The 23,288-nt window shown below is 54.8% G+C and overlaps 7 protein-coding genes across 7 annotated transcripts; 4 read left to right on the forward strand and 3 right to left on the reverse strand.

Moving 5' to 3' along the window:
• The first annotated feature begins 1,461 nt into the window (after positions 1–1,461).
• On the forward strand, positions 1,462–3,726 carry BO82DRAFT_351921 (pyridoxal phosphate-dependent aminotransferase). The gene is made up of 4 exons (XM_025634550.1): positions 1,462–1,901; positions 2,115–2,590; positions 2,672–2,957; positions 3,027–3,726. Exons 1-4 carry the CDS (start codon positions 1,820–1,822, stop codon positions 3,626–3,628), a joined length of 1,446 nt encoding a protein of 481 aa, XP_025494540.1. The 5' UTR covers positions 1,462–1,819; the 3' UTR covers positions 3,629–3,726.
• On the forward strand, positions 3,320–6,776 carry BO82DRAFT_409530 (uncharacterized protein; the record flags this gene model as incomplete). Its single annotated transcript, XM_025639731.1, has 3 exons — positions 3,320–5,131; positions 5,589–5,970; positions 6,066–6,776. Exons 1-3 carry the CDS (start codon positions 3,699–3,701, stop codon positions 6,774–6,776), a joined length of 2,526 nt encoding a protein of 841 aa, XP_025494541.1. The 5' UTR covers positions 3,320–3,698.
• A 731-nt stretch (positions 6,777–7,507) lies between these two features.
• BO82DRAFT_351924 (putative G-patch domain protein (TFIP11)) lies at positions 7,508–10,311 on the reverse strand. Its single transcript, XM_025634551.1, has one exon. It carries the CDS (start codon positions 10,171–10,173, stop codon positions 7,852–7,854), a length of 2,322 nt encoding a protein of 773 aa, XP_025494542.1. The 5' UTR covers positions 10,174–10,311; the 3' UTR covers positions 7,508–7,851.
• A 221-nt stretch (positions 10,312–10,532) lies between these two features.
• On the forward strand, positions 10,533–11,683 carry sod2 (superoxide dismutase sodB). Its single transcript, XM_025632178.1, has 4 exons — positions 10,533–10,663; positions 10,774–11,180; positions 11,238–11,305; positions 11,359–11,683. Exons 1-4 carry the CDS (start codon positions 10,543–10,545, stop codon positions 11,447–11,449), a joined length of 687 nt encoding a protein of 228 aa, XP_025494543.1. The 5' UTR covers positions 10,533–10,542; the 3' UTR covers positions 11,450–11,683.
• A 79-nt stretch (positions 11,684–11,762) lies between these two features.
• BO82DRAFT_351925 (uncharacterized protein) lies at positions 11,763–13,773 on the forward strand. Its single transcript, XM_025634552.1, has one exon. The coding sequence runs from the start codon at positions 11,823–11,825 to the stop codon at positions 13,458–13,460; it is 1,638 nt and encodes a 545-aa protein (XP_025494544.1). The 5' UTR covers positions 11,763–11,822; the 3' UTR covers positions 13,461–13,773.
• A 463-nt stretch (positions 13,774–14,236) lies between these two features.
• Positions 14,237–16,416, reverse strand: BO82DRAFT_16607 (glycerol kinase). The gene is made up of 4 exons (XM_025630302.1): positions 16,011–16,416; positions 14,938–15,932; positions 14,714–14,880; positions 14,237–14,648 (listed from the first exon to the last, which is right to left on the reverse strand). The coding sequence occupies exons 1-4, from the start codon at positions 16,283–16,285 to the stop codon at positions 14,337–14,339; spliced, it is 1,749 nt and encodes a 582-aa protein (XP_025494545.1). The 5' UTR covers positions 16,286–16,416; the 3' UTR covers positions 14,237–14,336.
• Positions 16,417–21,329: 4,913 nt separating this feature from the next.
• On the reverse strand, positions 21,330–23,121 carry BO82DRAFT_351929 (DUF3429 domain-containing protein). The gene is made up of 5 exons (XM_025634553.1): positions 22,992–23,121; positions 22,654–22,889; positions 22,543–22,590; positions 22,213–22,437; positions 21,330–22,101 (listed from the first exon to the last, which is right to left on the reverse strand). Exons 2-5 carry the CDS (start codon positions 22,870–22,872, stop codon positions 21,679–21,681), a joined length of 915 nt encoding a protein of 304 aa, XP_025494546.1. The 5' UTR covers positions 22,873–22,889; positions 22,992–23,121; the 3' UTR covers positions 21,330–21,678.
• Between the last annotated feature and the right edge of the window lie 167 nt (positions 23,122–23,288).

The following is a 23,288-nucleotide window of genomic DNA, read 5'->3' on the forward strand; positions in this document are numbered from 1 at the left end:
CTCGATTACTGCCAATACCACCTATATTGTATGAGTTGGAAAGAGAAGAGACACCGATTACCAAACCATTCGCCGGTGCTGTCTCCTGGTTGCCCTCCGACCCTCGTCGTTCACTGGATTGGCCTTGAGGCTCTGGGAAGTCTCTGATTCTTGCATGCCATGCGCCTTTCAAGAAACCTTGGTTAGGTTGCTGTTCTGCTTGTTCCATTGCATGGAGTCGTGTCTTAGGAATTGTGCTGGATCATGACATATCGATTTACTGGGAATGTCTTTTCTGCGGCAATGTTGATGACTGTGTTTGATCTGATCTACATGACTGCATGATGTATGTATACTGCTATTTCTTTTCACGCATACTGGCTTGCGGGTTGAAAAGATGAGTTGTACAGTGTTCCTGCATTTTCATTTGAAGCTTGCCTGTTGTGTTTTGTCTGCCGGCTATATTGGTTGCGTTGGGTCGTGTCTGACAGCGGGTTGGATACGACGGTTGGGAAATACGGCCGGAGTGCCTCAATCGTAATGAAATAGACTTGTTTCCTCCCTTCTCCTTTTGATTGAATAACTGGGTTTTTATTTAGCGTAGGGCCTATCACTTTGTGTGACTTTGCGGCTGTTGAGTGAGGCTTGGGCAGGGAGGGGCAAGATCCATCAGAGAAGAGGGGCAAACCACAGGGTGCAATGAGATTTGTCCAAAAGCCACACCCCTCTCTCTCTCCTGAGTTCTTCTCCCTTCGGTTGCTTGTTTGAAATTAATATACGGTTGGGTCTGTCGCTCTCTTCCAGGGCTGAGGGTTGCACAAGACAAGAACCGGGAATTCGGGTCCCATCCGAGTGTTCCACTTTTTATTCCACTCTTTTCCCACTCAGTCATCCACTCGTCGATCGGGACGGGAATCGATGCGGTCTGGACGGGAGGACTCGAAAGAAAGGAGGATGGGATTATTTGTCGTGTTCTTGTATGCTCCTATGCATAGTGGCAATTGAGACATTTATCCTGTTTCAGAATCAAACAGGTGCGCACGACCTCCTGAGCGAGTCCCCGACCATGCGGGATTATTTGAGCATCTGTATCGATTCAGGGGGGCGAGATGATTGACTGAGTGAGTGAGTGATTGACCGTCTCGAGGAGTCGGGCTGCCAATAGTATGACGGCATCCGACGTCGGAAAGGATGATGTGGAGGACGCTGACTAGACCAACTTGCTGGGTAAGTTACATGTAGTTGGTTTAGTTCATGGCGGTGGACTAGTCACTAAATTAGTCGCTGCTTATGGCTTTCAGGATGCTGATGGTTGGGTGGGGTGGGGGGACGATGAAAGTGTGAGAATAGTTGGAGATGCAGTGCAGTGCCTGGTTGTAGTTAGAAAGTTGGATCCCCAACTCCAGTTCCAGTTCCAGTTGGAGGCCTTTCCCTCTCCCTCGAGTCCGTCTCTGCCTCGTCGACCCAAATAACTCAGGCCGCCTTTTTCTAGTTTCTATTTTCTGTTTTCTATTTTCTCTTCTCATCATCTCCTGCATTTCCATTAACAAATTGTTTCTATTGTTGCCTTATATTATATTATCATTCCCTCCCCTCCACCTCTTGTTCGTCCCATTCCTCTTCTTTACCTTCTTCTCTATCCTTTCTAACATTATCTAGGACTTCAAAGCAACCAAGAAGACTGGTGCTTTGATTCTGTTTCTGCTTACACTTTCGTTTCTCTCTGACATCGAAGGTTGAGAAATCGCCACCGACTTTTTCCCTGCGACCCCTGTACCGTACCTTTAGTGCGTACATATAGTCGATAACGCTAGACCCCTCTCCTGCCAAGCGGTCCATCATGTCTTTCTCCGGCCGTCGCGTCAGCATCTTGCGCCCGGGAAACCGTCGGTTTTCTCTGGGCAAGGAATTGTCCGAGAACGGTACGTCAGATTGTTGTTGATTGTTGTTTCCCCCTTCACTCTGCGCCTCGGAATGGTGGAGTCTACGGAGGGGCGAAATTGGAACAAGAGGGGAGGAATTGACACATCGGTGGTAGCGGGGCAGTGTCGACGACAAAGGCTATTCTTCTGAGGAACAATGGTCTTTAAGCTATTTGTTACGTGCATGCCATCTGACAGATCTCGCCCTTGCAGAACTCCGATCGGAAACCCACCGGCAATTCCGCAGCGCCCATGAGGGTCACCGTCCCCATGCCGGTCTCGATGCCTCGCGTGCCTCGACGGGTGTCGTCTGGTGCACAGAACGTGCCACCGAGCACGGTTACGCAGAGGACCCCTCTGCCTGGGCGAACCTGGGCCAGGGTGCCCCCGAGGCCGACGATGAGATCGAAGGCAGTTTCCCCCGTCCTACGAGCATTCCCATCACCTCCGCCGCCCGCGAATACGGCCCGACCGCCGGTATCAAGCCTCTGCGCGCCGCCGTCGCCCGGTTGTACAACGAACACTACCGTCAGGGCAAGGAGAGCCAGTACACCTGGGAGAACGTTTGCATTGTCCCCGGTGGTCGTGCTGGGTTGATCCGTATCGCTGCCATTCTGGGCAACTCTTACCTGTCTTTCCCCATTCCCGATTACTCCGCCTACTCGGAGATGTTGACCTTGTTCAAGAACGTAAGTGTTCGACCACGGCTCCGGCCTGTTAACAGCGATTGGCCAATGGCGTTCTTAGAGTCTGACACATGTGCTCCTTAGATTGCGCCTATTCCCATTCCTCTTGCTCAGGATGACCACTACCACATCCACCCCGATAAGATCGCCGAGGAGATCGCCCGTGGTACCTCCGTTCTCTTGACCTCCAACCCCCGTAACCCCACTGGTCACTTCGTTGACAACGAGGAGCTCGCTCGCATCCAAGACATCTGCAGAGATCGCGCGACACTGATCCTCGATGAGTTCTACGGTGGTTACAACTATACCACCGACTGTGACGGAACCACGATCAGCGGTGCTGAGCACGTAGTGGACGTTAACCAAGATGGTTCGCTAGCTGACCCTTCCTGAGCCTTGAACATGCTCGCTTGCTCTCTTTCGATACTGACTATAACAGATGTGCTGCTGATTGACGGCCTCACCAAGCGTTTCCGTCTTCCGGGATGGCGTATTGCCTGGGTTGTTGGTCCCAAGGAGTTTGTTGATGCTCTGGGCTCTGCCGGTTCCTACCTGGACGGTGGTGCCAATGTGCCCTTCCAGGAGGCCGCCATTCCCATGCTTGAGCCCGAGCTGGTGAGATCCGAGATGAAGGCGTTGCAAAGCCACTTCCGCGAGAAGAGAGATTTCGTTCTTCAGCGGCTGCACGAAATCGGCTTCCGCGTGAAGGATGTCCCGCAGGCCACCTTCTACATCTGGCTTGATCTCACCTCTCTGGAGCCTCCTCTTCCCAAGGAGGCAAACATCTCCGACGGATTGAACTTCTTCAACGCCCTGTTGACCGAGAAGGTCATTGTGGTTCCCGGTATCTTCTTCGACCTGAACCCCGCCAAGAGACGTGATCTCTTCGACAGTCCTTGCCACCACTTCGTTCGTCTGAGCTACGGCCCCAAGATGGATGTCCTGAAGATGGGTCTGGATGGTATCGAGCGCGTCATCCGCCGCGCTCGCGCTCAGTTCGATCCCAAGCCGGAGGACGAGGTCGCGGTGGAGGATGATTGAAGGGCTTGCATAGATTTGGACCGTTCAGCGTTATGTGATTTGTAGAGCAATAGATTGCATGGGGATGTAGATGAATATATACACATTGTTAATGCCGCCGTGTGCCCATGACTTGGAAAGACCCTGTAACTGCCCTAGGAGGGGAAAGTTTAGTGATGTTTATGGTCCATCCTCGAATCACGTGACATTGGCCTCCTTTACCCGGTCGGGCCCCCTTCCGGAATCCGTCATCCCTGACATCTTCCATCCAGCTCGTGCCTGTAACTCGAGCGGCGCAGGGGCTGACGATGCGCGATATGATGTGTGCGCGATTATGGCCCTCAACCTCCAGCGCCTCCTTAACTTGACATTCTTTATCTTCCTTTCGGTGATCCTCTTCTTTCTGATCATCCTGACCCCCGCCGACGCCATCTACCAGTGCTACATCACCCGCCGCCTCACGAACATCTTTATCATCACGGGCGGCTACGTCGTCACATTCATTCTCGCCATCCTCATATATGCGACCCGTCTATATACCAACCGGACCGTTCTGTCCGGAATCCCCAAGGCCTGGATCCCCGTGGAGAAGGAAGATGTGGGCAAGAGCGTGCGACGACTGGTAAAAGAGGGCTTAGCCCACAGCGCGATCATCGCCTACCAAGCCCGGCCGCGGGACCTGGCCGCCGACGGGGATGATTTCGCCAACTACGAGTCGCTGCTGATCGACCGCGACCACCCTCCCTGGGGTCCCATCGAACACCCTGGCTGGTCGTCTCCCTCGTGCGCGGATCTGCCGGACCTCCCGTACCGGACCGTGATCCAGGAACTGCCTCACCTGATCGAAGCGAAAGCCGTCTCCCTCGCTCCCCCGGACCCGATCTTCGCCGGGGTGCATCAGTCCCTTCGCGCCCCGTTCTCCGACGCCGACGAGTCGTTCCCTGATACCCGGGTGGTGGACGTCCTGCGGCGACCGGTCGCCATGGGCCTCCGCGAGTACCTGCAGCACCTGGCGTCGCTGGATGTCATCCAACCGCCGGAGGTGGGCGCGGCGTTCATCGCGCGCTACGAACGGGCGCGCTTCTCGTCGCGGGATCTCCACGAGAACGAGTTTCGGGAGCTGATGCGCGTCTTTGCAGAGCTGCTACGGGGCATGACGCGGCTGAATCCGCGGGTGCTGGCGGAGCTGCAGGCGGAGGACGGGGCCAGCAGTCAGACAGAGAGCGAGTCCATCATCGGGCCCTCGGACGAGGAAGGGGAAACGGAGACCATCGATTCGTTCCAGGACAGTGAGGGGCTGTTGTCCCGCGGGCGCAGTAACAGCCTGCGGCCTTCAAATGCCTCGTCCTGGGATGCCCGGTCCGCCAGACAGCACGGGCGCTGGTCGCCTGTCTGGGCGCGACGGCCGAATACGCGCGGTCGGACCATGGAGCCGCCGCGGACGCCGTCGATGCGCTCGCTTCGGCGACTGCCATCCAACAGCTCGGGTGGCAGCGTCATTCATTTGGTGGAAGCCCGGGGACCGTCGGATCTGCCGTATGCCTTTAATTTTGGGGGGGTCGAGGGGCAGCGTTGAATGGCTGTAGTGTTAATTCCGAGTTCCGAGCCCCTGCGAGTGGGGGGAGGAAGGAGCTAGTTTAGATATGATAAATATATCCGAGGAGCAACGCAACTCATTGGTTTCGTCACTCTCTGATTGGCCTTGTTCCGTCTAACAGTCGGGTCATGGATGGGCTCCCCACATCTTCAATCCGAGCAGCTTCGGCTTTTCGGGCCCAAGCCACGTGACGTCCACCAATCGGAGCATCGGCAAGCGAATCTTAGTCAAGTATTCCATCATCCATGCTTGTGGCTTGGCAAAGTGATTGATAAGATCTGACGTTCCCCTTCCTTGATACTGTAGCTGTTAGAATTTCTGTCCTGTCCCGCGCAACAACCAAAACTCCTACCTTCCCCGCCCATCCCACAAACAACCCGGAAGCATGCAGTCATTCATCCAACGGGGCGCCGCTCTCTTCACGCCGAGTCGCTCGGCCACCCCGGCCGACAGCCCCAAAGCCACCGGCGACGAGAATGCCGCCGTCGCCGCCGAAGAAGAAGTCACGCCCGCCGAGACGCTGTTCCCCAAGGTCGACCCGGCCGTTGACGGCGAGGACTGCCTGCACGACTGCGCCTCGTGCTCGGTGAAGTACCCGGCCAAGTTCGACGTGGACCAGGAGGACAACATGTACGGGAACATCAGCGAGTGGGCGACGCACGTGCTGGTCGCGACGGGCAAGACGGACTGGGTGCGCGACGTGGCGGACGAGCCCGGGAGCGTGATGGAGGCGATCGAGAAGGGGGGGCTTATTCCGAGCAATGGGGTGCGTATCCTTTCTTGAACCAGAATCCCAATGCGTCTACCCGCACGCGACACCCTCAAGAGCCCACTCAATGTTAACCGGATATCTGGGGATAGAAACTCAAACTCTCCGCCTCCAACATGCCCGTCCCGGACGAATACCACTACCACGAACCTGGCCAGCAACCCACCACCGTTCTCCTCCTGCCCAGCTTCACCGTCATCGACCACGTCACGCCCGCCCTGGCGCCGGATTTGATTGAGCATTTCGTCAACCGCGGCCCGACCACCACCACCCCGCTGACCACCCCGCTGCCCACCCCCTCCGACATTTCCGAACTCACCCCCCTCCGCGCCCGCCCCTGCCCGCACTCCGCCATCATCCTCCTCTGCTCGCACCGCACCCGTGACGCCCGCTGCGGCCAGTCCGCCCCGCTGCTCCGCAAGGAATTCGAGCGCCACCTGCGCCATCTGAATCTGTACCGCGACCTGGACGACGAGCGGCCCGGCGGCGTCGGCATCTACTTCATCAACCACGTCGGCGGGCACAAGTACGCTGCGAACGTGATCATCTATCGGCGGCGGGAGTGGGGGTGGCATTTAGCCGGTAGCGACACCACGTCTTCTGCTGACGCGGACCCTGGTGCTGCACAGGCTGGAGCAGCAGCGGGAGCTGAGGGCGCCGCCCAGGGCATCTGGCTGGCGCGGGTCAGGCCGCAGGACTGCGAGAATATCATCCGGTATACGGTGTTGCAGGGGAAGGTGGTCAAGCCGGCGGAGCAGTTGCGGGGCGGGTTTGATCGGGGGACGGGGAAGACGAGTTGGTAGGGTTTTTGCCTTTCTTTTTCCAGGGAAAAGGTGGGGGGGGGGGGGGGGGGGGGTTTTTTTTTTTTTTTTTTTTTTCTTCTACGCCTGGTATGGGGTTTTGTTGAGGGCTGGTTGTTATATAAAATGCTTGGGTTGCATATATACACACACATACATACAGATATATATAAATTTTCATGCTTAGATGGATCTTGGGATGGGGCTTGGGGTAGAGAGAGGTTGGTAGAGACACCACACCCAAGGAGGGAGCCGGGGAGGGGAGGAGACAGAATAGATGTCATTGAATTATTGAAGGTATATTTGGACTGTTAAATTGGTAGGATTTTCAAGGCATATATCTGTTGCAGTGAGCTGGAAGGGGTACCGAGTTATAGAATTATTCTGAAATCAGTCAGAATATAACAATAATAATAAGTCACAGCCCCTTATATATATCTTTGTCCTTTGTATCGAAGTCTACTCGACAGCAAGAATTGTGTGCCTTGCTATATATAGATATACAAAAGTGTAGATGTAAGATTCTACCCACCGGGAATCCTACAACTAGATATATCCCTGAACCTACCACAGAGCAACAGCGACAGGATCCCTATCTTTCCAATCTCTAGCTCTGGTTCTACATTCGTTGTCGAGGTTAGATTGTGTGTGATAATGATGATGATGCAATACAAGGCATGATCAGGAGGGCATGAATGAGAGTTTCGATGATTGAGTAAGGTTATTAGGCCTTACGGCTCATCATCATACTCCATGAACACCCAATTAAGATTTAAATTCAGATGAAGTAGTGATCTTCACGCCCTCCTACTGCAGTATACCCATAACCCCCAAGACACAGCATACAAGGACAAGTTAGGATGATAGAAAATAAGAGGAGGGGCTGGCTTCGAAAAATGGTATCATAAAGTGGAAATAATGACAAGCCCCGAGAATCTGCTCGCTATTCTTGTTCTTTCCTTGTCATGCTATACAGGCCAATTCCAGAGCTGCAGATCGCTATCTATGGACACGAATCAAAACCCAGGAGGTTAAACGTGAGACGTATGGCAGAGGGAGATACAGACGGAGAGAGAAATCACTTCCCCTCCGCCCGCTCCACCAACCGATCCTCCAGCCCCATGGGCTCCCACACCTCCTTGGCCTTCTTGTTCTGCACCCAGACCACATCGCCCTGCACGAACGCGACCACGCCGCCTTTGCCCGTGGCGCTGGCCGTGATCCGGAACAGCGGCTGGCCATTCTGCGGGTGCGCCTCGCGGAGCGGGAGCATGATGAGCCCCTGTTCCATGCACCATCCTTCCAGGATATCCTTGAAGGCGACCTCTTCGATGATCTTGGGTTTGGGTCGGGGCGCGGGAGTGGTTGTCGTAGTGGGGCGTGGGTCGTGGGTGGTCTTCTTTGGTTCGGCCGTGGTCGTTGGAGGCGGGAGTTCGGCGGCGGCACGGTCGCCCAGCTGGGAGGCGAGGTCCATGGTCTGCAGGGCCTTGTTCCACTCCTCGTCGACGATGGTCAGTTCGTTGAGGGACGCGGGGATCTGAGTGCGCCACCAGGTGAACCACTCGGCGACTTCCTCATAGTTTGGGTCGTTGGTGAGCCAGATGTAGAGGATCTGGTGGAATTTGGGGAAGAACTCGGCCGTGAGGAGGAGGGCCATGACGTTGGGCGGGAAGAAGGGCTGCCACTGGAGGACATGCTCCAAAGCTGTGAGGTCCTGGTCCTGCGGGTTGACCTGGAAGTCTTCGCGGAGGTGGCGCCCCAGGCGCGGGAGGAGGTGGTTGCGGAGGCACGAGTCGAACTCGGAGCCCAAGGCGTCCCGCCAGAGCTCGATCCCGCTGATCAGGCCCTTGCCCAGGTCCCATGTGTCGAGCACGGCCCGGAATTTACGCTTCGCATCGGAGAGCAGGCCCGTCGCTTGGCGGGGGTTGGTGTGCCGGTCGTCCAGGTATTGGAGCCACGTGAAGAGCCACCAAGGGAACCGGGAGGATGAGGATGCGTGATGGTGGTGTCGCCGGCTGCTGCTGCTGCTGCTGCTTCGGGGTTTCCATTCCTTGAGTCCGCTGGTGAGCTTGGGAACGACGAGTTGGTCGAGGACGTTGGAGTAGATGAAGGGTGGGAGGAGTTCTTTCCAGGCGACGATCAGGGATGTTGCAGGGGCGGGCTCGTAGACGTCCCATTCGTTGAGGAGGGCGGAGCGCACGCGCGGCAGCCAGAGAGTGTAGATCATGGTTTCGTAGGGAGAGGTGGATGAGCGTTGGGTGTGTTCGCCCCGGATGTCGCGAAGGAGTAAAGGCTGGAGACGGCGGAAGTTGGCTACAAGGAACGTGGGCTCCTTGAGAGGTTCCCATTCCTCCATGGCTTGCCGGAAGAGAGGGTGGATCGCGGCCACTGCAGTCTCTGGTAATCGGTACTCGTCGATCTCGTTGCGGAATTTCATCTCTATCGACTCGAGTTTGTCGGTCAATTCGTCGAACTTGGCCCGAGTTTCCTCCTTCTCGGAGACCTCCAGTGCTCCGATGGCCACAACCAACTCGGTGAGCTGATCTGCCTTGAGCTGGTTTGTGTCCAACTGCTCCACAATCTGAGTTTCCTCCATTTCGATGTATTTTTTCCTCTCCGTCAGTCCTTTCCACTCATCCGCGAAGGCCTCAAGGTCGTTGCGTGCCCGTTGTGCAATCTTCCAGGCCTCTCCCTCGCCTTGATTGACGAACGCCTGCGGGGTCATCAGACCGGCGGTCGAGGTGATCACTCGCTGCTCCTTCCCAGTCGCATCGATCAATGACTTCAGCACATTAGGAACCTCCAGGCCCTCCATATCCTGCTCGATTTCGCGTGCGGTCCGGAATTTGGGCTTGGCTCGAGCGACTGGGGTGCTCGTTCCACTGCGGCCATCGCGTTTGCGCTCCTCTTTCTTCTTCCTTTGCTTCCTTTTGCGTTCTTCATCTGAGCTCTCCCCAACGGTTTCACCGCGCAGTGTTGCCGCCCGTTTTTCCTCCTCTCGAGCTTGTTTAGTCTTCTCGCGGACCGCACCCAGACCCGCGCCCATGGGGCGAGCCTGCGCCTCGATCGGATTGATGATACCCTGTCCAGAAGAACCCAGACCTTGCCCCTCCTTGTATCCCATCTTGGCCATCATGCGCGCGGCGAAGGAGTTACCCCCCGCCGTGCCTTTGCCTCCATTGTTGCTTGCACCTTTCGTCGCAGCCTGCGCCATGTTGTTCCAGGGGTTGCGGCGCCCGCTACCTAGCCCGCCATGTGCGGGAGGTGATTCGGATCGAGACGCTGCTCGTTTGAAGCCGCGAAAACCCATAGTAGGGCGGTAGTTCTCTTCTTCGTCGGAGCTCATATCGGCAACTTTGCGTTTTTGGCCGGCAACGGGCGAAGATTCGGAGGAAGACATGATCGGGACCTGGGAGAGGTCGGTCGCAGAATGTAGACTAGATCTACCCTGAGCTTGCGACCTAACCGATAAGAGTCGCAGTCATTACCGACGGGGAAATGGGAAAGAGACGCGATGAAAGGCGACCTCTCGGCCAAGGTATGGGACTGGAAGCAAGTGCCGGACCACTCCAGAATTGGTGGATCCCAAATCGGGCCAGGTCGGGGCGGGGAAATGCCTTCTCCGAAAGCAACAATGACGTTAGGAACTTCTTCCGCCCTCCTCCTCACTGCGGAGTTCTCTTTTCTTTTCTCTTTTCTTCTTCTTTCTCCAACTGTTGTTCATTCCTCACTTCTCCTCTCAACTCATCTGTCGAATCCACAATCAATCATGGCTGCTTCTCTCGTTCGCAACACTGCCCGCTCTGTCCTTCGCAACGGAGCTTCGGCTACCAGAGCTGCCGGCAGCTTGACCTTTGCCCGCGGCAAGGCTACTTTGCCTGACCTGGCTTGTAAGGACTCCTTGGCCCTCGGATATCCGAACTCAGTGCAAGAGTGAAGCGTTTTCGCTTTACTATTCCGAGGACAAAACCCAGCGTGCGACGAAACTGACCCTCGACAGACGACTACGGTGCTCTGGAGCCCTCCATCTCGGGCAAGATCATGGAGCTCCACCACAAGAACCACCACCAGACCTACGTCAACAGCTACAACACCGCCATTGAGCAGCTCCAGGAGGCTCAGCACAAGGGCGATATCGCCGCTCAGATCGCCCTGAAGCCCTTGATCAACTTCCACGGTGGTGGTCACATCAACCACACCCTCTTCTGGGAGAACCTGGCTCCCAAGAGCGCTGGTGGTGGTGAGCCCCCTGCTGGTGCTCTGTCCAAGGCCATCGACGAGAGCTTCGGCAGCTTGGACGAGTTCAAGACCAAGATGAACGGCGCTCTCGCCGGTATCCAGGGCAGCGGCTGGGCCTGGCTCGTCAAGGACAAGCAGACTGGCAACATCGGCATTAAGACCTATGCTGTAAGTATACATCTACTGGAAGCGATCGGTTAGTGAAGGAGACTGACTCGAGGACAGAATCAGGACGCCGTCGTCGGTCAGTTCCAGCCCCTGCTGGGTATTGATGCTTGGGAGCACGCCTACTAGTAAGTTTATTCGGATCACTAAGGCTGAAGCACCTCGATTAATTCGTCCGCAGCCTCCAATACCAGAACCGCAAGGCCGAGTACTTCGGGGCTATCTGGGACGTCATCAACTGGAAGGCCGTTGAGAAGCGCTTCTCGGCGTAAGTGTAATGCAAGTAGTGATTGTATTCTAGCGCGGCTTGATGAGCGTTCTCACGATCTGTTTTGTATAACGTAATCTGGATACTCGGGACTTGTCAGGCTGTTTAATCTACGGTCCTAATGCACGAAGTTATTCTGAATATTCTGAATAGCTGCTACATAATTCCGTCGACATACTAGCTAGCCATAGTGGCTTAGGGGGTCCAGGCCCGGCAGTGGGCGGAAGGGAGCAGCGCCGCAGCTTCCGGGCCCGATCCGTCGATTTTCTAATCTTATCGCATCGACAGCCCGCTTTTGTCTCATCTCAACCTTCCCCTGCATCGTCCTCCTTTCCTTGCTTCTTTCTCCTTCTTACTCCCTGTCACTCACATTGACAATGTCAGCCGAGAGCCCCGGCGAGAAGAAAAATGGCATCCGGGCCTTCTTTGCCCACGCCCTCCGGCCCAAGAAATCCCGCCAGGTTCTCCGCAAGGGCAATAGCGCCTCAACGCCGGATCTACGAGAGGCAGCCGGCCTGCACCGACCCAGCACCACGAGCGAAGATGTGCCACCACTGCCTTCCCTCGCGCCATTGGAGGCCCATCGGCTGAAATACCGGGGGCTCAACGCCAACAAAGACTCTCAGCTCGGTGAAAACCGCGACCATACCGCCATCCTCCACACAATCGGCGACCAGGACTTCAACCGCTACGACCCCTATGGCCTCGAAGGCGAATATGACAACCGGTCCCCCGGCGAGCCGCACATCGCCAGTCTACCCTCACAATTCTGGGTACACTTCGCAACAAACTATCTCACCCCGGCAGACACGGCCAGCTTGGCCTTCTCCAGCAAAACCCTTCACCAACGCCTCGAACCGCTGGACCCGTTCCACGCCCTCTCCCTCCCCTCCAACCACACCCAGCGCATCAACTTCCTGACCACCCAAGACCGCCACCTCCCCGACCACCTCCTCTGCATCCCCTGCGCCCGCTTCCACCGTCGAACGCAACCGGGCCACGAGAAGCTCCAACCCGCCGACACCCTTAACCCACTCTTCAACTGCCCGGAAGCGCGCAACCCGCTCAACCCGCCGCCGCGGCACCGCATCACCCACAACCGCACCCTCCCCTACACCTTCGTGCAGCTCGCGATGCGAGCGCACCGCTTCAGCCCGGAGTACGGCATCCCGTTCGCAGCGCTGTCGCGGCGCTGGCGCCGCACGGAGTGGTCGCACCAGACGCGGTTCCAGGTCCACAACAACCACCTCCTGATGCGGGTGACATCTACCCGGTTCGCGGACCCGGGGCTGCCGCCGTCCACCGTGCGGCTCCTGCTCTACTCGCGCGAGGACTACGTGCCCTACTTCTCCGTCTGCGCCCACTGGCGCGACGGCAACCTGATGGCCGCCTGCAAGTGCGCGCTCTCGCACATCCCCGTGCCGCGCGAGACGGCCGCCCTGCAAGGGCTCGAGCACCGCGCCAAGGACCTCATGCACCGCCGCGTCTACAACCCCAACGCCCTCACCACCCTCTGCGGCAAGTGCCGCCCCATGCGCCGCTGCCCCGAGTGTCCCTCCGAGTACCTTATCGAGGTCAAGCTGACTGAGGACCGGTCCGAGGGCGCGCACAACCTGCGGTTCCGGCATGCCATCGTCGTCACCCGCTGGTGTGATCTGGGCGATGGCACGGCGCCCTCGCGGTCCCGCGAGTGGGCCGCGTGCTGCGGGGTCGATGGGTCCGCCGGGGATCAGGGGAAGACTCATCAAAGTCCAGGGAGGATTCTGGCCGAGGGCCCAGCGGGGGAGGGGGCTGTTGACGGTGATGGGGACAGCCTTGCAGATAGCAATATCAACGAGGGGGGCAGCAGTGGCATCAGTGGCAGAGTCTACGACTCCTTCAAGGAGATCGGCAAGCGGTCCATCTCCGGCACCTTTGAGAGTATGATCACCGATGATACCCTTCCGGGCCAGCGGATCATTTCAATGAACCCGTCCGGCAAGAAGTTGGGCGAGGAGGGGAATTCCTGGTATTGAATCTTCTGTTTCGTCTCACTATCCGTCTCACTGTAACGACTCCCCTCCTCTGTGAGGGTTTGTGGTGGTTGGCCGGTGGTGGATCAGGCAGGGTGTTTTTGTGGTCTTAAGTCTGGGATAGGGCGTATGCGTCTCCGGGGTATGGAGTTGGTGTGATTGCTTGGTTGGTTTGGAGTACTTGCATTGTTCTCGCAAGGGTGCGATATCGTTATAGACTGGCCTTAATTAGGGCGACAATTTGATAGGCCTAGCCTTTACCATAGTTTATCATGGATGTCTGGTGGAATAGCCTAATCTAAACTACTAAGATCGCCCTCGCAGTAGTTAGATGCCATACTAATGCAGGGTCTCGGATTCATTCAGGGGAAAGTATCTACACATACCTATACAGCCCTACGGTCCAAATAGAGCTAACGAAACAGTATCAGTGTCATCAAGACGTCATTCCTATTAGAATCTATCTAAAATAAAGCAAAACAATGACATGGAGTATGTATAGATCAGGGGAGGAATGGTGGCCATCATCAAGTCCCAAGGGGGGAAAAAAACAAGATTGTGATATACCAGCCATGTTGTGTGGTGTGTGTCGGTCAAAGATGCCGGTATGGAAGATCGGGTATCCCCAGCGCAAAGTAGAAACCTCCCGCCATCAAGAGAGAGAAAAAACAATATTCTGAGAAGGTGTCCTCCCACCTCCCATTTTCCTCTTTAAATCCAGAACCCAGTGTAAGCCCGTAAACCCCGGAGATAACATCAAACCAAAGATGAAACAAAGAAAAACCGCTGAAACGCAAATACACACCCAAAACGAATAATCACATATCATGGGACGCTTTGGTCTTTATCGGGAAAATCGTGTGCTCAACCAAGGTTTATTTAGTGTTTGAGGGCTTGTTGTTCTTTCTGCTCGGATTCTTCTTCGCCTTCGTCTTCGTCATTCTCTTCGTTCGTGTCAAGCCAACCGCGGGACATCTCGACCGCCTTGGTCCATTGTCGGTACATCTTCCGGCTGTGGGCGGGGGTAACGTGGGGCACGAAGGTGGTGCGGTTGGCACGGTCCATGTCCTTCAGTTCGCTGAAGTCCTTCCAAACGTCGATGGCGAAGCCGGCGGCGATGGCGGCGCCCAGCGCCGTGGTTTCGTGCATTGCCGGTCGTTCGATGGGGATTTGGATAATATCGGCTTGGGTCTGGGGTAAAAAGACATATCAGTGATCTGTCTCGCGAGATAGAGAAGGCAAAGGGTGCAACATACCTGCATGCAAATGTCGGAATTACTCATACCACCATCAACGGCCAACTCCGTCAATTTGTGTCCACTATCCAGCTCCATGGCATCCAAGATGGCCTTCGTTTGGAAACAGGCGGCCTCCATGGTCGCCCGGGCAATGTGTCCACGTTGAGTGTGCTGGGTGATACCAACTGGGGGACAGTTAGTACCGTTACGTCATAAGCATGTCTAGAAAAGTTGAAACTTACAGATGGTACCCTTAGCATCGTCGATCCAGTAGGGAGCAAACAGACCACTGAAGGCAGTAACGAACACGCAGCCACCGCTGTCAGGCACACTCGCTGCGACCTCACTCACTTTGCGCGAATCACGGAAGAAACCCATGTTGTTCATCAGGAAGGAGATACCACTTCCGGCGACAGCGACACTACCTTCCAAAGCGTAGACCGGTTTCCGGTTCTTGCCCAGTTGGAAGCCCACGGTGGCCAGCAAGCCGTGTTTCGAAATGACAGGCTTCTCTCCGACATTGTAGAGAAGGAAACATCCAGTACCATAAGTGTTCTTGGCCGAGCCTGGAGTGAACGCACAGTGACCGACCAGGGCGGAAGATTGATCACCCAGACAGCTGGTGATGGGAACGCCGTCCAGCGGCCCCGACCGGACCCACCCGAACCCTTCGGGGTCGGACGAGGGGATAATCTTGGGGAGGCGGATCTTATTCCGATCCAGCTCGAAGAACTCCAGCAGGCGATCATCATAATCGAGGGTCTCCAGGTTCATGAACATGGTTCGCGAGGCATTGGAGACGTCGGTCACTAAGCGGCCACCTTCCGGACCACCGTTCAGGTTATACAAGAGCCATGTGTCGACCGTACCGAATGCAAGGCGGCCCTCATCGTAGGCCTTCTTCACTTCGGGAAGGTTGCGGAGCATCCACATCAGCGTTACGGAAGAGGGGTAAGTGGAGAGCGGAAGACCGCAAATCTTCGACAAGTCCTCGGCACCCTTCTTGGCCTTGAGTTCTCGCACCAAGCCAGTGGTGCGGGTATCCGGCCAGGCAATCGCGTTGTGTAGTGGCTCACCGGTCTCCCAGTCCCAGCAAAGTGCCGTCTCACGTTGACTGGTGATGCCGATCGCCTCGATTTCGTCCCGGGAGTGGCCCAAGGCGAGGAAAGTCTTCATTGCTTCTTCGATACAGGTGTAGACCGAATCGACGAGTTCGAAAGGATCTTGTTCGTGCCATCTGGAGAGTAAAAATGATCCGTTAGTCCGGCGGGGAACAGCGACATCAAGCGATACAAGTGTATGGTGCAGTACTCACCCTGAGCGCTCGTGGATTTGACGGAATTCCATCTGGTACTTGGCCACGGGAACACCCGTGCAGTCGAAAATGATAAAGCGGGAACTCGTAGTACCCTGGTCGATAGCACCGATAAAGCGGTCCTTGAGGTTATCGCCGCGACGCTGCTCGTTCTGCAACAGGGAGCGATTGCCATCATGCGACTGGTGAGTGTGAAGGTCGGCATAATTCTGCTGGCGATCTTGTTGTTCCTCGACGAGAGCGTCGAGGTCTGACATATCAAAGGGGTTCCTCATCTTGGATTTGCGGGCTTTGGTTGGTGGTGGTTGTGGTGCAGACGATGCTGGTTTAGGCACGTCTCTAGTAATAGGAGTAGTGGTGATGGTGGCGGTGGCGGTGGCAGTCACGGAAGGGGATTGATGAGAATGAGGAGGAGGGGAACGATGAGGCGGAGGCGGAGGATTGGTGGTAAATGATTGCCCGTCAGGTTTCCGATGGAAGTAGGAGAAAAGTGACCAGGTAGGCAAAGCCTGGAGAAGGGAGGAAGTGATTGGAGAAATGGTGGCGGTATTGAAAGTAGAATCGAGGGGAAAACAGGATTACGTCCCTAGTCCGCTTCTTAAGACAGACGAGGGGGAAAGGCCCAGTGGAGCTGGGCGGGGGCGTGAGAAAGCGTTAGGGCTGGAACTACGACAAGTAAGAGCAGCCGGACTGTCCAGCAAGTGGCGGCTGTTGTACGGATGAATTGCGCAGCGTGAGAGTGAGAGTGCGAGTGAGCGCGGCGGACGGATTGGTGACGTAGAAGTGATTTAGGGTGAAATCAGGTGGGGAACCCGGAGCACAGGATCTGGAGAAGCAAAGGGAAAAAAATTGGAGGGAGAAGCAGCTGCGCAACCTGAGAGGAAGGGAGACTTGGTTGGGTTCGGGGAGAGACGGGGAAAGAGGGGTATGATATCACTCGTTATGGAGGAGGAAGAAAGCTGAGAAAACTGGGTGTGCTTTATAGAGGGGGGGAATACGTAGTGGCAAGGCGGATTCCTATCAAGTACGTATGATGAATAATGAGTAAGAGTTGAATACTCCGTACTTGTAGTCAAGTTGTTCAGCGAAGAGAGGAGATTGAAATTGAATAGGAAGAGAGGAGAGGGGGAAATAAATCTGGTCCAGAGACAGGAGCTGGAGAAGACTCTCTCTTTATCCAAGTAGGTGGAACCTTTTCAATTGTTGTTAATTCAATTTCTTTAATTTTTTTTATTTTCCTCAAAATTTCCTAAATAAAACAATAATTCGATTAAGTACAGTACATAGATAGTGGTAGGTAACGTTAGTAGTAGTGGTGGTGGTGGTGGTGGTGGTGGTGGTAGCAGTAGTAGTAGTCGTAACAGCAACAAGTAGCTCCCCCCCCCCTCCCCCCCTGGCTGCTCTAGACTATCTACCGACTGCTGCACTGCTCCGTACAGACTCCAGAGATCCTGTCTGCTGCATCCCGTTGGGAGCTTGTTCCGGGGGAATCTTCCTGGAGTCCTGGGCCCATCGAGTCTTGTCCGGAGTCGGGAAGGAAGGAAAGGCAGGCAGAAAGAGTCTGTTCCAGAGTCTAGTCCCGCGAGGACTCAGTCAGAACTTCGCTGGAGAGCAGATACTAGACCCCAAACTGGCAATCTGCTGAATCCCCGTTCGTTCCATCCATGGCGGAGAAGTGGGGGCGTGGGGGAGACGAGGGCAATCCCTTCCTTCCAACTCTCCTTCTGGCCCTTCATCTTTTTTTTTTCTTTTTTTTTTCTGATCAGACGACCATCTGTCCGTCGTCAGCATTGACATCCGCCCCTCTTTCATCGAAAAAGGGTCGAACAAACTGTGCTTCTCTTGCCCCCGGCTTTCCTCCCTTCCCCCTTACACCCCCATGGCAAAGTGTTCTCCAGGTGCTGGTTGAAATCGGGAAGGTTAACCCCTGTCAATTCTTATCGCCAGTATATCAAGTTTAACCAGGTAGACGGTACGTATCTTCTGACTAGACCGTTGTTAACCTGAATTCACTGGCAGCCTAAACTACTGTAGCGTCACAGGCTGTCACAGTTCCGTTCAATCCGGTTTCCATCAAATTTGAGATGACTTGAAATACGTCTGTTTAGCGCTGAGCTGTAAAGCCTTTGCATATACTAAGTATTTACCGACGGGTATACCGTATAACTTCCTTTCCCCCATCGGCAAGATATCCGAGCTTCGCAGGCCGAGCTGGGACTTCCTCATTCTTGTTCTGGTCTGCACTACCGCATTGGGAGGCAAGCCCAGGGAAACCAAATCTCTAAGAATAGTCACCAGACTTCCACATGACATCCCAGAAGACCCATCAAAATTCCATGGTTTTCTCTTCCCTCCACCCGCATAAATTAGCTGGCGTCTGTGCCTACCGTATCGGGAATCCCCTGCAAGAACCACCTGAAACTCTTAACAATCCATCAATGATCGATTCTTCCATGGAAACAAGCAATTCGCAATGAGATGGGGAGATACGAATGCCACCAGTCACGACATTGATTGAGATGGGCTAATTCTCGCGGAAAAATTGCAAGCGCAAGGACCAGGGCCTGGCGTTGGGGGATGGAAACGATCGGTCATCGAAGGATAAACCAGACTAGCCATGCATCGCGCATCCACATGCCTGCCTGACTTGACATCCAGATGTATGTATGTACATAGTGGTTGAGTACATCTGTACTACTGAGATACTATGTAGATCTACAACTGGCATTCTTGAGGCCCAATTGTGACCCGCCGCACCCCTGAGCCTAGAGGAATGAGGACCCCTTGACTTTTACATCGAAGAAAGGTGATGGCTGGTTGTTTCTGTTTTTGATACTGGCCCTTGCGAGGCCGACCATTGAAGCACCAGGGACTCGTTACGGTCAGAGGCCCAAAGAGGGGCTCTGCGGGTGTGTCCCTCCGGGACCGCCGTGGAAGACCTTCGGTTTGACTAGATTCCTGTCGATCGAGCACATGACAATGTCCAATTTTCTCCTACTAGTCAACTAGTCGATTTTCACGCACGCGTTGGACCAGACCCAGGTTCTAGACCGGGGTCTTCTCTACCCCTGGCTCAAATTTCTTATGATCACTTGAACGCCTCTAGGTTGAGGATTTATCTCCGAATTTCTTGGGATCCTTTGACTATTTCCATTTCCGACCAACACCAAGAATTGATAGTCCTGCGGACTGGCGCAGTATAAAGTAACGCGACACTACCGGTAACTATCCTGCAATAGAAGTTCTCGTGGGTTATCCGCATTGGATGAATGACTGAAGGAATGAATGAACACGCATTGAGAGGACAACCCGGCGTAGAGCTTGAAAGGCTCTGACTTTCGGCCCTGACTAGGGGCTTATCTACCGGTACACTTCCCCTGACTTGTGTTCTTTAGCGTGTCACGCTGGAGTCCATCTGGAGTCCATCTGGAGTCCACCTGGAGCCCACCTGAAGCCCATCCGGGCTGGATAACTACCTACACATGTAGATGAAGACGAGCTCGTTCGGCCTTCTGATTTACGGAGAAATTGTTGCCAGTCGGGAGTCGGTTCGGCGTGGCTTAAGGGGGCGGCTAGCTGTCTTGGGGGAAGCCACGGCCGCCACGGGATCGAATTGTCCCGACCACTGCTTGCCCTCCGGAGTCGAGGTTTAGATTTCTTGATAAGCACTCAAGTCTTCAGGTTTCGTGTATGTGCGTGGTTTAAACTACTTACTAGACTACTTCAGTGTTCTATTATTGATCCATGGGCTGTGCCTCCGATCCCTTCCATGTGCCCTTCTTCTTGTCTGCCCTACAAGTTACAGTACACGCAGTGTTCTGCAGCAGTCTTTTCTCCATCCGCAATGATGTATGTACTGTACTGTAGCTGGCTGGTTCCGCGGGCCCAACCCAAAAACGAGCGGTGACGTCTTCGACCACATCTTTCACCAGCGACCACCCCAATTGATTGCACCCAACCCGATTCATGTAACAACCAGACACGACCTTGGGAAGCAGGAGAACTAACTGATTTGGCACCCTCATGAACGACACTGTCTCCATAGAGGTCACGGCAATTGATCGGCCCTCTTGTCCCCTCCCATTCTATTCCCGAACAGGTATACGAACACCCGCCAGGGACCGTTGTGGCTCTCCGAAGGGAAGATCAACCGGTTCGAGACGGGAATGATAGCATTCCGACTCGGTATGACCTCAATCCCTCGGATCTTTCAATTAGTCAGGTCCTTTCCCCAAACGTGTGCCAAGCACAGTGTCTCCAATGATGCAAAGTGACTAGCCTATACTCATCGAACACAACCACAAGCATCAGTCTAATTTGCTTGTGTGCATAGAAAAGACATGACTGACAGAGGTAGCTGCGTCGACATATTTTGCCCTACACCTATGATATTTGATCTATATGGATTTTCCCACAACAATATCGCACAATTCTTCAGATTACTTTCGGAAGCATTACCACCAATCAGCATAATTAGTTTGTCCAAGTGCTACCACTCCATCTTCAACTCGTCGCCGTGGTCATCTCTGTCGTCGAGCCCTCCCATCATAAACCTGTTTCATCCGGATTCGTCATTGAGGAGGGTCTGGATCTGCAGAAAACAACCATGTGTAGAAACGACCTGATGAACTAATGTTGTTTGTACTCTGTACACAGACAGCATCAGCCACTCTGTCCAGGATTATTCATGGCCGCCGACGATCCTTTCTAGCCTCTGCGTAGAACCCTCCTCACCTGCAGGTAGTTACTCTAATTCCTCTGTTGGTGTTTGACAACGCACATGCTTTTTTCTCGTTCCCATCGGCGCGCCGATAACGACATCCCGCCCGGCTAACCTTCCCTTTTTCTTTTCATTCCCACCCTGCCCTTGTCAACGGAAACCCATGGACAACAACAACCACACCCCTCCCCAGCCCTCCGAACTTGGGATTCTTCACCCGCCATTCCACATCATCCTTTCCCAAGATCCCTTGCCGGTGGCGGTCACAATCGGTGGTTTCCCTTTCTTTGTGCTTCTGCGGGTTTAGGCCCCACAACCCTTTTTCCGCCTTTTAATTCTATTTATGCATATCTGTGAGTACCTATGCTGCGTGTGTCCGTCACCTGACGAGGTGCTTCTTATACTGCAACTATATAGTCCGTATATGCTCGTACATCGTACATGTACTCTTGAACCCTCCCGCTTGGCATTTTCTGGTATTGAACCCTGAGGAGAAAGCCAGAGTCTCGGTTCTGGGTGTTTTGCTTCTTGTTTTGCTTCTTCTTGGGGTACGCGGTGAATTGGCTTGGTTACATTGCTCCTGGTTCTCAAAGGGGGCGAGGGGAAAGGATAGGTACTACGTACAGGACAGGGATCACTAACTGGGTAAACAATTTACTAACGCATACACACTGAACTGATCACGGGGAAGCTTAGCGGTCCTGAATCTCGAGACAAATGGAAAAAACACCAGCGTCTGCTGGGGGGCATCGTTGAACTTCGCATTGTAATCTACAAGAAAAACTCAACCAATATTCAGAGGGCATTTCAAAATCAATACATCAGACCACATCCTCTTCCCGATGACATGCTTCCTCACACACGAACACACTCTCTCTTTCTGCTCAGAATACACGAAACAAGTCACAGATCCCTTTGAAGGATTCTTTTCTAAGGCAAAAGAGCTATTTACTCGGCATCCTCGAGCTCGGCACGCTTGCGGGCCTCGGCCTCCTCCTTCTCCTTCTTCTGCAGGAAGATCAGGGCGTTGATCTTGTCCTTGATGGTGTGCTCGCCGGTGAGGGTACCGGAGATCTGCTCACGGCCGACCAAGCTGGCGACGATGCTGGCACCGACGATGAAGGTCAGGACGAAGCGGTACATGCCGTACCAGGCGGGGGCGCGGCCGGCGGCGGCGGCGCGGGCGTCGTTGTAGTACAGGAAGGTGAAGGCGAGGAACTGCGAGATCAGGGCGTACTCAACGGGGAGGAGGAGAGTAGGCCAGGCGACGGCGGGGGCGACGATACCGGCGGCGTAGCGCTTGTAGCCGTACTTGCCGCCGTAGCCGGCCCACTCGAGACCCCAGTGGATGGCTCCGAGGAAAGAGAGGATCTGATAATTTCAATCTCGGCGTTAGCTTGACTCTTCTTTTCTTATATCATAGCAAAGGCAGGGAAAGCGGGGCAGGGAAATTGGTGGGGATGGAGTGCGGGTGAAACTTACGACAGCACCGTAGCCAACCTGGACGGGCTCGAGCATGTGCAGAAGCAACTCGGCGGTCTGGCCAGAGAAGAGCATGCCGTCACCGGCAACGGCAGCGGTCTTGATCTCCCAGGCCAGGTAGACGGTCTCGAGGGAGGTAGCAAGGTAGGGGATGACACCGGCCATTCCGAGGTAGAGAGCCTCCTTGGGGACGGCCTCCAGGCTGAAGGTGTCCTTGATCACTTTCTGTAGTCGAGCAATTGTTTCATGTCAGAGCGTTGGGACAAAGGTTCGACCCCGCGGGGGAGCTAAAATCGCATGCAAATTGGGGGAGATATGGGGAGCACGTACAGCCTCGGCCTTCATGCCAGCCATCATGTCGGTGTCCTCCTCACCGTCCTGCAATGCCCCGGGTCAGCAATTGAGCGACATCCGCGTCGATTGTTTAGGTCACTCTCTCACCTTGTGGGAGGTGGAAGCATGGCGGATAAGAGCAGTGGTGACGGGCTTGCGAGCAGCCAGAGCGAGGCTGGGGGAAGTGGTCGGGCGAACGGGGAAGCGAGCGGAAGAGGTCAAGGGAGCCTTGAAGACATTGTTGGACAGGGCCGAGCGGGCGACCGAGGCGTTAGAGCTCTGGAGAGCTCTGAGCACAGAGCGAGCAGCAGTGGTTCTGTACAACATTGTCGTTTTCGAGACAGCTAATTTTTTTTTACCCGATGTCCGCGGTTAGCAAAAGTGGAGAGAGAGGCTGGAAAGCTCGGATAGAGCACTGCACCCGGGGGGGGGAGGAGGTCACGCACCCAATTGAGCTGGAAGAAGAAGAGAAAAGAGGTGTTTGAGCGGAGAAGAGGGTATTCACCCGGAGTTCGATCGAGTTGGACTCGTGAGAGTGGAGATGTATGGCCGGAGGGGGAGCAATTGAGCCTGGAGACCACGAATGAATGAGGTGATATTAGACTGGAGGTGCGGTAACGTCGAAGCTCGGGTGTACCATAGACTCCAACCCCGCAGGTGTCATATTGATTGCCTCAGGCACGATTGGACCAGCGGACCACGAGGCTGACTCAGTATTAGGGCTGCAACCCTAGGATACTGGG

This window comes from Aspergillus uvarum (assembly GCF_003184745.1).
Source record: "Aspergillus uvarum CBS 121591 unplaced genomic scaffold BO82scaffold_11, whole genome shotgun sequence".
Taxonomy (NCBI): domain Eukaryota; kingdom Fungi; phylum Ascomycota; class Eurotiomycetes; order Eurotiales; family Aspergillaceae; genus Aspergillus; species Aspergillus uvarum.

Coding starts and splice junctions, on each gene's coding strand:
- BO82DRAFT_351921 (XM_025634550.1), top strand. CDS start 1,820: ATGTCTTTCTCCGGCCGTCGCGTCAGCATCTTGCGCCCGGGAAACCGT. Junction 1,902..2,114: donor CAAGGAATTGTCCGAGAACG/GTACGTCAGATT, acceptor TCGCCCTTGCAG/AACTCCGATCGGAAACCCAC. Junction 2,591..2,671: donor TGTTGACCTTGTTCAAGAAC/GTAAGTGTTCGA, acceptor TGTGCTCCTTAG/ATTGCGCCTATTCCCATTCC.
- BO82DRAFT_351924 (XM_025634551.1), bottom strand. CDS start 10,173: ATGTCTTCCTCCGAATCTTCGCCCGTTGCCGGCCAAAAACGCAAAGTT.
- sod2 (XM_025632178.1), top strand. CDS start 10,543: ATGGCTGCTTCTCTCGTTCGCAACACTGCCCGCTCTGTCCTTCGCAAC. Junction 11,181..11,237: donor TCGGCATTAAGACCTATGCT/GTAAGTATACAT, acceptor ACTCGAGGACAG/AATCAGGACGCCGTCGTCGG. Junction 11,306..11,358: donor GCTTGGGAGCACGCCTACTA/GTAAGTTTATTC, acceptor ATTCGTCCGCAG/CCTCCAATACCAGAACCGCA.
- BO82DRAFT_16607 (XM_025630302.1), bottom strand. CDS start 16,285: ATGAGGAACCCCTTTGATATGTCAGACCTCGACGCTCTCGTCGAGGAA. Junction 15,933..16,010: donor CAAATCCACGAGCGCTCAGG/GTGAGTACTGCA, acceptor TTTACTCTCCAG/ATGGCACGAACAAGATCCTT. Junction 14,649..14,713: donor ATTCCGACATTTGCATGCAG/GTATGTTGCACC, acceptor TTTTTACCCCAG/ACCCAAGCCGATATTATCCA.
- BO82DRAFT_351929 (XM_025634553.1), bottom strand. CDS start 22,872: ATGTTGTACAGAACCACTGCTGCTCGCTCTGTGCTCAGAGCTCTCCAG. Junction 22,591..22,653: donor ATGCTTCCACCTCCCACAAG/GTGAGAGAGTGA, acceptor GGGGCATTGCAG/GACGGTGAGGAGGACACCGA. Junction 22,102..22,212: donor AGGTTGGCTACGGTGCTGTC/GTAAGTTTCACC, acceptor TGAAATTATCAG/ATCCTCTCTTTCCTCGGAGC.
- BO82DRAFT_351925 (XM_025634552.1), top strand. CDS start 11,823: ATGTCAGCCGAGAGCCCCGGCGAGAAGAAAAATGGCATCCGGGCCTTC.